Below are 16,106 nucleotides of genomic sequence, written 5' to 3' on the forward strand. Positions count from 1 at the left end.
ATTTTTTTCAGAATATTGCAGTTTGAAACCCGGTGACCAGTCAACTTGATCCTAATAACCCCTAAATACTAATGTTACAACCAATACAGGTTACCCCGCAGATAAAGGTGAACTAAGAATGTCATGTCTTTGGTACTATACTGTAGCTATTGTTAGTTTTTAAAGGAGAAAGATTGGATTCATTGATGTATGAATGTAAAGGAAACATCAGAACAGTACTGTGCAGGTGGTTTACAATTTACACGTTTCATTTACATTGTACATGTAATGTTAAAACAGTAATGCCTTCATTCGAGGAATTTTGAGATAAAGAAACTGTTTTTGTAACAATGTTGTACACATGAGTCATGGTAAGTACTTTTCACGGTGTCAAAGGGCGCCATCACTACAGTTAGGTGATGTTTACCAAACAGGTGGGGCATTTATCGGTATATCAACTTGGATCTGACCATCACAGAGTTATGGGGGTGTTCCTTCTTTTTTTTTCATAATCTAAAAAGTAGATAGTTTATACTTCTAATAAAAAAGTTCTATGGCACTGTAGAATTTCTTTTGCTTGACATACACTTTCTACAACAGTTGTGCTTGTTTTCTGTCAATTTATTGGTTGAAGTTAACAGTATGAGCTTTTAAAGAATGAGCAAGCCAGCCATTGAACTCAAACTGTGGAATGTTGATGTGAAATTGAAACTAGCAAACTGCATATTCATTTCGTGGTACGAGCGGGAACGTTTTGTTGTGTTCACAGTAGAAACAAGTTTTGTTCAGGAAATGAAAAGGATTCTAATCTTGATTGCAAAATGCATGATTGTGCAAATGTAGCCTGGATGCCAGACACAGGCCAGCTCCTTGGATCTCGGGCAAAAGGAAATTTGATTACTACTACAGAATCCCTGAGTGAGGACCCTGAGCTTGTCAACTGCTAATTGGGACAGGCCCGATACTTTGGGAGCAATTGACATTTCTCCCCCAGCCGAAGGGTATAGCCAAAAGAATTGATACTGACTACTTTGCCCTGGATCTGGCATCTGGGCAAAAATCCATGTCCCTGACTGGTTTTTAGAACAGTCCAATTTTCAAAAACTGCATTGATTTTACTTTAGTTAGAAATTTGTATGCTGTTCCTGCTATATTAATAACTTCAAACAAACACTGTTTTGTCAACAATTCTACCCACTGAAATGTTTGTTCAGAACTGTGTTGTCAGTACACCAACTTAGCTGATATATTAATGATGATGTATTTTCTCTGTAACAGGTACACAAAATGCTACTACCGAAGCAATGGCAACTACAGTGGTGGTATCTACTGTGGTAGCAACAACACAACAGGTAAGTTAACATAAACAGTCTATGAAATCTGCCAGGTTCCTTTACTAGTAGGCTAGTATTAGTAACGCTAGTTCACAATTATCATTGGGGTAACCTATATAAGTTTTTGTACAGGGTATTTACAGATATCAAGTTTTAAAGGACAGTCACTTCAAACTGTAATATTTTTAAAACATTGCAATTTGAAACGACAGTCTGTCGATTGATATCCCTAAATACCCTCATTTAAAAACAACAGATATAAGTTACCCTGTGGATAAAGGTGGGCTAGCGTTAAGACTTATACTTACTTACAAAAAAAGTGGTGTTATCGAGGGCTCAGGCCTTCTCAAGATGACTCTTGAAACCTGGATTTCTGAAAGGTGCATATCAATACAATAGGGGATTTATAACTGATGTTGCATAAGTAGATGATGTAGATCTCTTTCAATTCACTTTTTTTCTGTAAAAGTTGAAATTGGTGGTTTTAAGATACCCATGAACAAATTATGAAAGTTAAAGTCTAACTTAGCTACATGTCATATCTGGGAGAGAATCATAAGCAGTCAAAATCCTTTATTTAGGCTCTCTAGTGAAGGGTTGAGTAGGTAAAGTTTCTAGAGAGGTATATATGGTATCTTGACAGTTGTCATTAGAATATGATGAATTGTATGTTATGGCAAAAGTATAATATATCAGCCATTGATATCTGTTATGTATCATGATTGTGTTTTTTTGTTTTCTTCAGAATACCACAACTGCAGCGCAACCAACAACTGGAGGTAAATGCTGTGTATTAACTGTTATTATGAAGTAGATTTTTAAAATTGTGCACATGTTTGTGATTAATTGTGCAGATCTTGATTAGTTATTATACTGTTTGTATAAAGATGACTAGACCCCTCTGTAAGTGACCCCAGGGCTTTTTAAAGGGAGATATACATTGCCCCTATACTCTGAAAAATGTAGGAGGAGTTTAACTTTTCTTATAGATAAAACATGTACAATGTACAATCTATCCTTTGAAATTGTTGCATCATTTCCTGCACAAGGAATAATGAATTTTTCATAGCTCCTGATGTTTCATAAAAGAAGAAGTATGAAGTATGAAACTGAACTGAACTGAAGATGTGTTTGTGACTCGAATCATTTTGTCTATCCATCTATCTTTATGGATTGATTGATTTTCTATCTGAATAGTCATTAAGGCTTTAATTTAAGTCTCAATTGTCAAACTTCTGCATATAAAGTTTCAGTTTCAGTAAAAGAACCCAACACACTTATCAAAAAGAGTAGGGTGTGATGACACAGTGTGCTTGGTTGAAAAGGTGTGCCATGACGAGGCCAATGTGGGTCAGCTGCACAAATAAATCTGAGACTCTACCCAAGGTCCCTTCTACTACTGACTAACTTCACACTTAAAGTTCTAGATCTCGGTGTGTGGATGCATTTCCCTTTTTTATTGGCAGGTAATACAACTGCTGCAGGTGCTACACCTGCAGGAAACACAACAGCATCAGTGGCACCTACAGCTGCAGCAAGCACATCTGTAGCAAGTACAGCTAATATAAGTACAGCTGCAGCAGCTACAACTCAGCTATCTACAGATGCTGCTGCAACCACCAATGCAACTACCACGACCAAGAAAACCACTGTCATGGCAACGACCACACCCCTTGTCACAACTACAGGTCTGCTTTCTGAATTTAGTTAGGGACATGTTAGTGATAAGAGGGGGGTGGGTGTAAGATGCATTAAGAAGATAAGTAAATAGCTTGAACAAGACTTGGTATTGACAGGAGAAAATGCAAGACAACAACATCAATAACGAATCATATCAATTATGAATTGCCAGCGACAAAATTTTCATCAAAGTTGAAATTGAAATCATAGACTGAGTTTGTAGACCACAGAATCATGGGTAAAGCAGGGGGCAAGGGACACATCACCATGACTACAAATATCAACACTGCATTATCCCTGTTCTCCATTTTTCCCATCATGAGAAGGAATCCATAAACTCTGTAAATGTCGTGGGCAATCAAATGCACTGCCTGAAAAGCCTCATTTCCAGGATGGAAACTGACTTACACAGTCCTGGAAATTAAACATGTCCTTCAAAATCCGGAGGTTTCATGCCTGCAAACGAGACGTGTACAGTCCTTTACATGTCCTAGAATCTCGCGGAAACGAACCATTTCTGTGTGCAGGACGTGTAAAGGGCTTGAAATACCCTTACAGATTCCCTTGAAACAACCTTACACAACAGGACATGAGCCGTGTGTTGCACTGTGTGTTGGCGGAATATGCATACATTAGCGGCCAATTACCACCTAATTATATTTCCCCGGTCTGCCTCACCCAGTGCATCCCTTTTGTCATGGAAAAAGGCGTCGAGAGATCTGACGCCCTCCCCCCCCCCCCCCCCCAAAAAAAACAGCCCCGTTCCGAAGACTGCAAGGGAGTCTAGGTGATACAGTTGTCGTTCCTAGATGAGGGTGGTTTCGCTACCCAAACATGAGAGCCGTTTCGATATTCCTCCGCACTATTTCCGTCGAAAGCAAAGTCAAATGCCGACTGCAATATCATCGCTACAGTTGTATACGGAAGTTCCTTGATCCTTGAAGCCATGGGAGAGAACTTTGGCCCGACGGTGGTCCTGTTATTATTAGTTGCAGCTGACGTCCTGTCGTCCTGTTCCGCGATCTTGAGTAGAAACTCCTTGCTGATGTAAAATAATGACCAATGTTCCTCGGTACCATCAGATAACGCACCCTGGTATATAGACACACTTGGACAGCAAGAACGCACATCCACACGCAAAGACGCGGAATTCACAATACCAGCTCAACTGAAGATTTTGAAAATTGTGACTGGCACGTTGATTGGCCGAAGGTTTGACCCTATAATTGTGCGAGGAGAAATTCTATTGGCTTTTTCTGAAGAATTTGCATGGGCACAGACACAAAGAGCTGTGAACTACTGCTAGTACCAGCCATGATGTCTATTGTTACAATCACGTCAAGGAGGTTGTTTGAGCTGCCTGATTACCCGTATTTCACTTCACAGTAAAACAATACCTGCCTAGAAAGATGTGAAACATGCCGCTGTGATTATCAACAGCTTGAAACATCGGTAGAAATTTAACGTTCAACGTTGTCATTTAGTTTGTACAATCAAGAACATAACCCGGGACAAAAATTTAGTACATCGAGTCAAGGAGGTTATATCTTAACATAGATCATTTCACTCAGTTTGTGCGTCGACAGCAGCCAAAGTTAGAGACAGTAACCAAGAAAATGGACTGTATTTTGTCCCGTGTTCTCTCTATTCTTTTGACAAAAAGCTGCCCATAAATCAGATCGCAGTCCTATGTTTTCCCTATGTCCAACGTCGTTTCAGTTCAACTTCCTCGCTATGACGCGACAGGCACTCTATAAAAACATCGTACATCACTAGTCAGGGCTCCAGACTAACTTTTTGACCTAGGAGCGTGGCGCTCCTAACTCTTAAAACTTAGGAGCGCCAGCAAAAAGTTAGGAGCACAAGCTAACGTCTTAAGCCATACAAAGTATTACTCCTATAAATCAATGTTTTAAACCTGGATTAAGTATTTGCATAGATTATAACAGAAAAAGCATTGATCCTGTACAAAATGCTTGTTTGAACCTTTATTCATGAATGCTCAAATCAGCCGGCGTGTTGCTTGATTTTTCTAATCGCGGATTAGTTCTGCAGCCATTACTACATACATTGTATAAACCTACGTTTAGGTTCAGGTCCAGATAAGAATCCGGAGTTTACTTTTAGGTTCAGGTCCAGACCTAATGAGTCCGGACCTTAATCCATGGCATTGAATATTAGGGGTGTTACACAGTAAGGCAGTAACCAAACAAGAAACAACAAAATACATGAGATCATTTTCAAGTAATATAACACTGATTTCTTACAATATAATATTTCATGAGTTAATACATACAATCAGGGAAAGTAAATTTAACTTACTGCCAAAGGTTAAACTTGACTGCTGTTACATATACTATAAACAACAAACTAAAGAAGTCTACAAGAAAATCTGCAAACCAACAGAGGAGAAAGTGTAGCCAGGACTGTCAGGTACATCTTGTATTTCTTTTGTGTATCTACTTTGTTAAGAATATAGCTGAAAATAGATGCACTAAAAAATTAGAGGTTTACTTGTAGCCTTTAACATCAGTGTTAACTTATATAGAAAAATCTGTGTACAAACAGTTCATTATTTCAGTTGAAAAATATAGCAAAAAAAATGTGTTCGAAGGGCAAATTAAGCGAACTTTTTCCAACAAACAACATCCATTTATCAGTCTTTTGAAAATAAAGACTACAACAAAAGTATTATCTCAAGGAACCGTGAAAAAATCGCGACCTCCGTTCAACATTTTCTACGAATTCAGTGCCGACACCGAACCGCCCCCCTCCCCAGTTTGTCATCGTCACATTAGCTGTTGTTTTTCCCGCATTCCACCGACAAAAAAACTCCAAAACAATCCTATACATGTACTTATCACCAAGGACTTTAGGCATTCGATGAGTTTTCGTCAAAGTTACACGCTTTCGAAGCTTTCCTGCGTGATTTTTCCCGCGAAAACAGCGGGGATATCAGATATTCCACCAATAATGGCGGCCGGGCGAGCTACGTCACGCCGAAATGGCCAATGGGGTGCGACTCTCGCGATTCGCGAGATGTGAGTTACTGCGAGATTTGCGCGAGATTTGAATTAGAATCAAAATGGCGGCTCGGTGAAAGGTGGAATCGGCAAATTTTGAACTTTGAGCGAAGTTTTCGGGGGGAAAATAAGGGCGTATCAAAGGCGTACATCCAAAAAACAGGGCGTACATTTTGTGCTTTTTTTTAGCAAAGGCCGTACATTGTACGCCCGTACGGATGGCTAGCTAAAAGCCTGCCTGAACCGAAACGTTTTTGCAAGTCCAGAACCGGTCCGGCGTACCGGCAAGCTTTATGTTTTGCTCATTTTTTATTGGCGCGCCGTGCGACCATCATTTCAAAAATAGGCGCATTATTAAAATTACGGTCGCGATGCGACCAAATCTAGTCGCAGTCACGAGCCCTGCTAGTTTACGAATTTCCAAATTAAACTTCTTTGGTTAGTTTATTTTCCTAGCTCTTCATACAAAGGGGGCAGATCACATAACTGATTATCGCGATACACGCAGAAGTCTATTGCAGCAGTTTAGATTTATGTATGTTGAAACAGAATCTCAGTGTGAGTGCAAAATGATTAAAGAAGAAATAAGAATGATTCAATGAACGCTGGGTGTTTGTGGCCTTTGTCTGCGCTAGACAATGCAATACACATCCGGCTAACGAACTGCTGTTTATGTAATGAAAATGACGAGTTTGTTTAAGCAAGGAAGTTGAAACCTCCTTGGTTTAAGACATACTTTCCTATTTATAACATAAGCCAAGATCTATCCCTAGCATTTATTTCTTTCCGACATGTAGAAATGAATATGAATGGCCCGTCCAATACGCGCCGACCGTAGGATTTCCAAATAAGTTGGAAATATCGGGCCAAACAAATCACAGCTTCATTAATTATGACTGTTTTTTTTTAGTATTTTGTAGACCTTTCTTTCTGACCTTGATTGTATTCCTAAAAATGTGGATGTCGTTTCTTTTTATAGTTGTATTTTGTTCCACTTTGTTCTGTCAGACGATGTCACGGGTAGACATACCAACCATTCAATACCCCCCGACACTCCCCCTTATTTTGTGTTTAAAATGTAAACCTCATTGCTTATTAATTGTCCAAGCATAGCCTAGGCTGGGTTGCAGGGGTAGTAGTTGCCGTAAACAGTAAACCCGCGACCCAAGCTTGGCTTTGAGAATAGGCGCCGCCAAGCCTTTGTCTGCCTATTTCCCCTACACGTCTGGTGTAAGGGTCCTAGAAATTCCTGTACAAGCGCGAGTCCAGGTATGTAAGAAAAAAACAAGGACATTACACGCCGAACCAGGAAAGTCATGTACACAGCCAGGACACAGAACATTTCACAGGTGTGTAAGTCCCTTGAAACACCTGGAAATTATTGATTTCGTGCAGTGATGTTATCCCCATTCAAAGTTATGGTCATTGTTCTCACACTGAAGAAATGTAAATATCGGTTATGCTTCTTTATTTGACAGAAGTGGATCTGTGCTTGACCGCTCCCTGCCAGCATGGCGGCAACTGCTCGAAGGTTCCTGGTGGATACATGTGTGACTGCACTGGGACTGGCTACACGGGCAAGAACTGCACTGAAGGTCGGTGGTTGGATGTTGTGTTTGTCAAACCAGTTTGGAATAATTTCGATATGCCAAAGAAGTGCTGTGGAGTAATGTTTTGGCTTGTTTGCTTATTGCTTGTCATCCTCTCTAGATCTGTCACTCCCTCTCTGTCACTGTTGTTATATGTGTGTGGTCATTCGTGTGTGTGTATGTTTGTGTGTCTTTGAGTTGTCATGTACATGTTTTTGTATATCCATGTGCTTTTGTGTGTGTTTCTCAGTGTGTGTGTGTCTTAAAGCTTGACGTGTTTGTGCATGCATGTGTGTGTGTATCTTTCTATCAATTTGTAACTTACACAATGCAGCATTGCTATACATCCTCGGTGCTGCTATTTCTGCCCATGCTTAGATATGCTGCTATTTCTGCCTATGCGTAGATAAAGCATATTAATAATATTTGCTGCTATTCGATTACAATCAAATATTAGTAATGACAGTAAGTAACAGTAAATATTAGGTAAGATAGAATAGTTAATATACACTTCAAAAACAGTGGCAGCTAGAACATTATTGAGAAGCTAATAGTAAGAGGTTACAACTAGATGGAGACAGAGGCACAGCTGGAGGTAATCTTTTATTAGATGTCACTTACTTTTGAAGTGCATCTGAAAGTTGCCTATTGGCTATTGATGACAAAGTCATGGTCTGGTGAACCCTGGAGCAGTTTAGTAAGACGTTGCTGTATGAGGCATTCAACAGTAGAGGTGAGTTTGCTGTGTAGCAAGTTGGTATATGTGATCTGTGTCAGAAGAAGCCCCACAGACACATTGTTTGCCCTTGATGTTCATCTTGTACAACATACTGTTCAGTTGATACTTACCCATGCGTAGCCTGGCAGCTTGGAAGTTACTCTGCCATGGGCTGAGTAGTCGGTAAGTTTGGTGGTCATGCCTAATTGAGGTGAACAGGTGCTTTTTGCTTACTCTATTGAAATCGACGAGGCTGCGGGCATCTCTGACTGTCTGAGGTAATTTGTAAAAATTTCATAGGTCTGGGTCCAGCAATGAGGAACACGAAGGTGAGTGTTGTTGCATAATTGTAGATGTGTGGCAGACTGGGCACTTCTTGTTGATGGAGTAAGCAACTGTAGATGTGGTGATAAGGGGTGAAGTCTGCCATTTCTGATGGCCTTGTTGGGTTTTATGGTAATAGAATGGGACAAGACTCTAAATTGAGACAAGACTCTAATTGTATGCTGTAAAGGTTGTTAAATCTATTCAACAGCCAACCAAAGGCCTGAATTTATAACCATTTCATTGCCTGCAGACGTGGATGAGTGCCAGACAGGTGGCCACATGTGCGACGGCAACGCCACCTGCACAAACACTGTGGGAAGTTACAACTGCAGCTGTAACAGTGGTTACGATGGTGACGGGATGAACTGCACAGGTACGTGTTATTGCTACAAGAACTCCGAGCTCATTACCGAGACGTGGGTTCGATTAGCAGTTTATCACACAACTGGAGATCAGCAATCAGGCCTCAACAACATCCCACAACGTTCAATCCTTGTAAGACGGGGAACAAGAGATGCTAAATGGGATTGTGAGTGTGTGAGTGAGTTGATAGGCAAATGGTTCTCACCACACGGTAAAAAGAAAATATACAATTCCGCCTCTGAGAAAATAATGAAAAAAAAATTAAGAGGTGAAAACTTAAGAAGTGTTAAGAAGTGTCTTGAGCTTTAGTTCTTCAAGGAGTTATGTACTCAAAAGGCTTTTATGATATAGTGTGCTTCAAAGAGTGCTGATTATCTCAAATGTGCTATTTTTATCTTAAAATGCCTTTACAGACATCAACGAATGTAATGAAATGAACGTTTGTCACCCCACACTGGCTACCTGCCATAATACCCCTGGATCGTACCATTGTGACTGCAAGGAGGGGCAGATAGGCAACGGCACATACTGTGAAGGTGAACAAATTTATATTAACTGTCAAAAGATTTTTTATGGTTGGCCCCAGCTTGGACATACCAGTATTGTAAGGGATTGTATTTTTTCATTTTGGGTGCTGACATAACGTTACATGTAAAGCCTGGGATGATATGTTGAGCTTAGTTGAAAATGTAAGCAGTAGCATTTAAGACACTCTTTTTTACACAACCACAGCTTTATTTCCACCAACGTTCTGGTGACCGTCTGTCACCTTCCTCAGGGCTGACTGGTTCACAATTTGTACTGCAGCAATAAGTATTTTTTCTTACAGATGCGGTCACAAATACAAAGTATTTATACATATACATTTCAAACAATGAAGTTTATTTGCATGTTTGTGCCCGAGGGCTAATTGCAATGGTATAAACATAGTGGATATACAAGTGACAATGAACAGTTATAAACAATATGCTACTCTAATACTAGACTAAGTGTTGGCTATTTCTAAACAGGTTGGGTTTGACTTCTTTTTTGGAAGAAGAGGGAGATGAAAAGCCCCACCTTTTCTAAAATTGTGGGTTCTGCGATTTTCAAGAGAAAACTGGCTTTCTGTTCGTCTGTCAATGTGGGGATGTTGGGATAAGTCTTATACATTGCCCTGAAGAAGGTGACAGAAGGTCACCGAAACATCGGTGGAAATTGAGCTGTGGTTGCGTTAAAAAGAAGGTCTTAATGTTCCAACGTGATGAAACTATTGATGGAGCACTAGTAGCAAAATCACATTGCACTTACTAGCTACTTGCAAAAGAAAGAAAAGAAGAAAGGAAACTATTGGTGTATGACTTAAGAAATAGACAGCATGGAACAATTTGTCAAAATAGTGTGTCTGAATACAATTGGTAAATAAGTAACTAGCTCAGCTTGTAAAATTTCGATGACTGCACTGGAATTGTGTTTATTGTTTCTTTCTTTACAGATGTTGACGAGTGCGCCTTTGGTATTGATGCCTGTGACGTTCATGCGACATGTAATAATACAGACGGGAACTACACCTGTACCTGTATTGCTGGGCACGATGGTGATGGTTTCAACTGCACAGGTGAGCAAGGGCGAGGTCAACTGTATGCTACATTGTAGGTGATGTACGTTCACTTTTCTAAAACGGCCTCACCTCTCCCACCACTCAAAATTGACGACCACCCTCTTCAAGAGGTTAAAGTGGCGAAGTGACTTGGCTTGTACATTCAAGCAGACCTCAGATGGAACACCCATGTGGACTCCATGTTAAAGAAACAAGTAGCATAAGACTCTTCCTCCTCAGAAAACTGAAATCATTTCGACTGTCTACAGAGGACCTGGATAGACTATAGTTTGGGTACCATTCTCCATTATAATAACTACTGGCTCAGTCTTTTTGCTTGCTAATCTGTGGGTAAGAAAGCAAAATGACTGAACTATCAGTTGCTATAATATAATAGAGGATGGTTCCCAGGCCTAGACACTGTTGGAGGCATTCATCACAAAATAAAGACCAAAGATGCACATAGAACTCAGGAAAAATACCATAGCCATGAACTTAACAATTTACCTCATCGATTGAGTGAATAGCTCAATATGCTGTTGATCATGTGAAGGGTTTGCTTCGGAATCCATGAAATGTTTTTGAAATGAATTTCTGTCTGTAGATATTGACGAGTGCTCTACCAGCACCCACACCTGCCACGCCCATGCCACCTGTGTGAACACTGAGGGGAGCTTCACTTGCGAGTGTAATGATGGTTATGCCAGAAATGGTACAGAGTGTGTAGGTAGGTACATGTACATGTTCAGGGAAATTGGCTAATGCAATTATGTATGTTCTATCTGGTCGGTCAAAAACTTGAGATTTCATTTGACATTTTTGTTGTTAAATCTGTCATCTTAATTTAATGAAAACACATGTTTCGTCAATTCCATGTGTCATGAAGTTCAGATTTTTTGTCCCAGGACGGAGGGACAGGTCCTGGAAACATCGCTGGTTATGCTGTATGGTGGTAATAACTGTATTTTTGTTCCTGACAGATGTTGACGAGTGCTTCCTTGGTACAGACGCGTGCCAGTTTATCTGTGAAAACACAGACGGGTCCTACACATGCAGGTGCCCCGATGACTACATACTTGAAGCTGACAACACAACCTGTGCGCTGAACGGTGTGTCTCTCATATTTTTGGTTGAATTTTCTGGTAGCCGGGCATTCAATTCTGCCAAATTGATTGTCAATGGGCCCAGTGCACAATAAGATCATCAATATCACAGATGTAAATGAATTAGGTTACAGGATGTTGTAACATCAGCAACTTGTCAATGAGATAAGCTACTGTCCTTTCTGTTGAGATTACATTTGAAAGTGATCCAGCTTAAGATTATTATTATTGTTGAAAAGGTCCTAATTATGTTCACAGCCACTAAGTTTTAAAAAGGCCGTGAATTTAGATCCCATAGCACTTCAGTCGACACATGATTCTTCAGTCAAAGTGAAATGCTTTTGTAAATGTTGGCCATTGTCTGTAATTATGTCTATTATATAGTAATAGCAAAATAGATTGTCCCAGGATGAAAACAGATGCACCAATAATGCTGATTGACATATTTTTGGCTGGAGTAAGAGCACTAAGTCTTGTATCAAAAAGTTGTTGACATTCAAAAGACAACTTTCTAAGTGAAGAGAACAAATGTTTTTAATGTGTTTTGTGGCACAGGGACATGTGGGGTCACATGTAATAACCCAGCATACTGCGTTGTGGGAGAGAACAGCACAAGCACATGTGCCTGTCCGCAGGGCTATGTCCTGGAGGGTGGAGTCAACTGTGAAGGTAGGTCATCAACTTTCTCTGTCTGAAGAAAATAATTCGTCACGTCCTTTCCTATCTGTGGTCTTATTCTTATCTTATCTCTTCAAGAGATTCATCAGTCAAGTATGAGTAGGTTAATAGAATTACTCTTCAATCAGTGACTCTTGAAAACAGGTAAAACGTCTACAACTTAAATGTAACAATATTGCATTCAGTCTAAACTGCGTCTGTAACCACGTCTATTGTAGACTATGTAAATATATTTTTTTATGTACTATTTCTTTTTCTGTTCAACTTGTTAATGTTTACAGCTGTAATAGATAATTTAAAAGAATCTGATGCAAGTTATCTGAAGTCCTAATCTTTATTTTTCAGACATTGACGAGTGTTCAAACAGTTCACTCCACATGTGTGACCCTGACGGTGGTAGATGCGTGAATACGGAGGGTGGGTACAGCTGCGAATGTGATGCTGGGTTCACTCTACAGGCCGATGGGACAACTTGCCAAGGTCAGACTTGTTTTTTAAACTCTTTACCTAACAATTTTCTCACAACCTTGAAGAGTAAAGCATTGTAATATATAGATAGAAGTAAGCGCAGCAGAGTTTTCCTGTCATTCTCTTTGTATAAACCTTACTGCGTTTAGCCCCAATTGGGTATGAATTGTCAACTTCATTGTCATTGTCATCTTGTCTTAAAATAAAAATGGAGCGATCGTTTTAGGATGGTTGTCATTTCCGTAACTTTTTCCAATGTTCATCCTTTCACAATACATGTACCTAGCTCAATTGAATTTTCCTCTAACTTTGTGGTTGCAGACGATGATGAATGTACAACTGTGTGCAAGAACGGAGACTGTATTAACGTGCCTGGGAGCTTCAACTGTTCCTGTAATACTGGCTATCAGTACAACCCAACAACTCAGAACTGTGATGGTAAGAAGGATATTTTATGAGTATATGCTTGCTTTAAAACAAATTTTATAGTACATGTAATTCTATCAGCAGATGGAGTTAGACTTCATGAAATATGTTGCTGAGTGTTTCTTGTGCCCCAACTAAAGTGTTTTTGCTATTTTCTTTTGATTCAATGTATTATATTATATTATAGTTAAACAATTATTATTTTTTGTTTTTAATTAGTAGTTTTATTTTCATACTTGTGTTGTTATGTGATAAATTAGAAGAAGAAAAATTAAACTGATGTGATTTGAAATGATTATTGAATGCTTTCAGTGAGCCAGCCAATTAGTGTGGTTATTCTTCTAAGATTTCTTCCACAAATAGTCACTTTTGTTCTTATTATTTGAACAGTGAATATGGATTATGATTCTTTGTTAGGTATTTTGTTAATAGAATAAAAGATTGAAAGAAAACCAAGTTGATTAGGTAAGATGTTAAGATTTGTGCCATTTTATGTTTTTATGTTTTTTTTTCATTTTCTTATTCTTTTCCATTTTCCCATAGATGTAAATGAGTGTGAAGAGCAGGCAACAGACTGTGGTGAGAACCAGAAATGTGAGAATCTGATGGGGAACTACACTTGTTCGTGTCTACCAGGCTTCTACAGAAAGGGCGGAAACTGTTACAAAGGTAGGTAAAATTGGTCATTTGCCAATAAGAAGAAAAATTCAATTCCCATTTCCATTTTGAGCTGAATTCGTATCCCACATTAAGTGCTATTAGCTGTTCATTATTTTGTAAATCTTGATGAATTTGAAATGGTTTTATGTTGAGCTCTCATCACATCAACAACATGTGTTCTGTCTTACCATTGTACTGTACTACTGCATCATTTTAACTGCAAACTTATAGAACTTTATGAATGCCTCCTTCCCCCTCCTTGTGACTGTGAAATTTATCCACAGTTTGATGATAGTGTGTCATTCCTTCTTTCTATCCAGCAACGAACGCATTCGAAGGTCAGATTGAGTTTGAAGACACCTTCATACCTGAACTTGCTGACCCTGCCACACAAGCATTCAGAGACAAGGCAGCCTTGGTGGAGGCAGAGGTGAGTAATTGGCTCTTACATTGATCCATAGGATGTCATGTACTGTGTGGTGTAATGTCATTGGTGTTTTTGTACCAGAATCAACTCAAGAATTGACTCAAGAGGGCCAAAGTTTACAAATTTTCCCACTTCTGATCAGACATTGTGATCTCTGCTTCCCGTATTTGGTTTCTTCCTCACTCTGTGAGTCGAGCTGGTCTCAATCTTGATGTTTCCGACTCATGATCAGGCCTATGATTTTTGGTTTGAACAATAATTAAGGAGATATCTGTTGTATCATGTTTACTACAATCACTAAATTTTGATCCTGTGTGGCTAGATGACCTTTTGTGCCACTTACACAAAGCCGCTGCTCCAAACAATTGAAGATGAATGTAATATACATGACATTGTTTTTATATATTCTGTTGTTTTTTTGCCTTTTAAGCTTGACAAGTTCTTCAGGCCAAGATACACAAATACTTTTGAAGGGGTTCAAGTGAAGGCTTTCAGGTTTGTACTCTTTGATTTCTACTTTGCATGGATAAGTAATCGAAAATATATGATGATTTTTACATGTACTCAATCACATTTTTTTTCAATTTATGGTGAAAATAAGCCATGCAATATGCGGTCATCACAAAAACAACTGCAAACATATTATAACCACAGTGACTGCAAATATGGCTGCACTACAGTAGATACATGTACATTGTATCAGATTATACAAAAAATGGATTAATGATCATCATTTGATAGTACAATTGTTCAAGATACACATAAAGCCATATTGAATGCTCTTTTGCAATACCGAGTGAGAATAAAGGTGTCCATAAAAGATTTTGAATCATAGATGATGAGGACATTGAGAAGGAGAGATCAAAATTAAAGTGCTTACAACCCTGTATGTTTCCCCTGTAGATCAGGCAGCGTAGTTGCTGAATACGACTTGCTGTTTGCCGTGCCACCTGGCCAGACCGCCACCCTGACTGCTGAAAATCTGCACACAGAACTGACCACCGAGCTGCGACGGAGCTGTACAACGGCTAATGGACAGACGTTCTGCCAACTTGGAGACTTGAGTGGAGTTGATCTTGAAGGAACCAGAGTTGAAGGTAAAAAAAATAGTCTCTGAGGCACTATTGAAGATTTTCATCCTGTTTAAGAATCTAGCATGATGTTTGTCTGATGTGACACCCATATACAGCAGGAAAAATGTAGAGGATTCTTCTGATTCTGGACATTGAATTTTTTTTGCTGCAACATCAAATTATACAATCATATGACTCTAGTTTTAGATCATATTTCTGGTAGCTAATGAATCTCAAAAATGCAGATGGAACTATGAATCAACAAAACTATGCTGTGTGATAAGACTACAAGGGGTTGCTGCTACATTGCATACAACTAGGATGTTTTTTTATTAGGCCTAGGAAAAAAATGTTGTGTTTCCTGTAACCCGACCGACCCTAGAAAAACCTGCCGACCCTAGACTTTTTTTTGGGTGGCCGGCTGGCAGACATGAATTTTCCATGTGAGAATTTGTGCAAGGAGAAATCGAGTGATGCATCGTTATAGAATCGGTTTTTGAACATGTTCTGCTAATTCCTAGTGCAGTAGAAAAAGTCCAAATAACATCAATTACCTCTGTTTACTTCATAAATCACAGTTAACATAATTAGGAACACATAAATCATCGTAAATATGAGATACACATGGACACGTATAAACGTAGTAGAAGTTCAGAAGCATGACTCAGCTCAGGAGCAT

The 16,106-nt window shown here is 39.2% G+C and overlaps 1 protein-coding gene across 1 annotated transcript in view; it reads left to right on the forward strand.

Annotated features, from left to right (window-relative positions):
* Positions 1 to 16,106, forward strand: part of LOC118432784 (fibrillin-2-like) — a 32,864-nt gene that overhangs the window by 6,212 nt on the left and 10,546 nt on the right. Inside the window, exons 2-17 of the mRNA XM_035844404.1 lie at positions 1,258 to 1,331; positions 2,059 to 2,092; positions 2,780 to 3,001; positions 7,495 to 7,611; positions 8,901 to 9,023; positions 9,427 to 9,549; positions 10,488 to 10,610; positions 11,197 to 11,319; positions 11,573 to 11,701; positions 12,251 to 12,364; positions 12,719 to 12,853; positions 13,163 to 13,279; positions 13,811 to 13,936; positions 14,248 to 14,357; positions 14,785 to 14,849; positions 15,258 to 15,451. Of these exons, the coding sequence (XP_035700297.1) occupies positions 1,258 to 1,331; positions 2,059 to 2,092; positions 2,780 to 3,001; positions 7,495 to 7,611; positions 8,901 to 9,023; positions 9,427 to 9,549; positions 10,488 to 10,610; positions 11,197 to 11,319; positions 11,573 to 11,701; positions 12,251 to 12,364; positions 12,719 to 12,853; positions 13,163 to 13,279; positions 13,811 to 13,936; positions 14,248 to 14,357; positions 14,785 to 14,849; positions 15,258 to 15,451 (1,929 nt within the window). The remainder of the gene's footprint in view (positions 1 to 1,257; positions 1,332 to 2,058; positions 2,093 to 2,779; positions 3,002 to 7,494; positions 7,612 to 8,900; positions 9,024 to 9,426; positions 9,550 to 10,487; positions 10,611 to 11,196; positions 11,320 to 11,572; positions 11,702 to 12,250; positions 12,365 to 12,718; positions 12,854 to 13,162; positions 13,280 to 13,810; positions 13,937 to 14,247; positions 14,358 to 14,784; positions 14,850 to 15,257; positions 15,452 to 16,106) is intronic.

This window comes from Branchiostoma floridae, chromosome 16 (assembly GCF_000003815.2).
Source record: "Branchiostoma floridae strain S238N-H82 chromosome 16, Bfl_VNyyK, whole genome shotgun sequence".
NCBI classification, from domain to species: Eukaryota; Metazoa; Chordata; class Leptocardii; order Amphioxiformes; family Branchiostomatidae; genus Branchiostoma; species Branchiostoma floridae.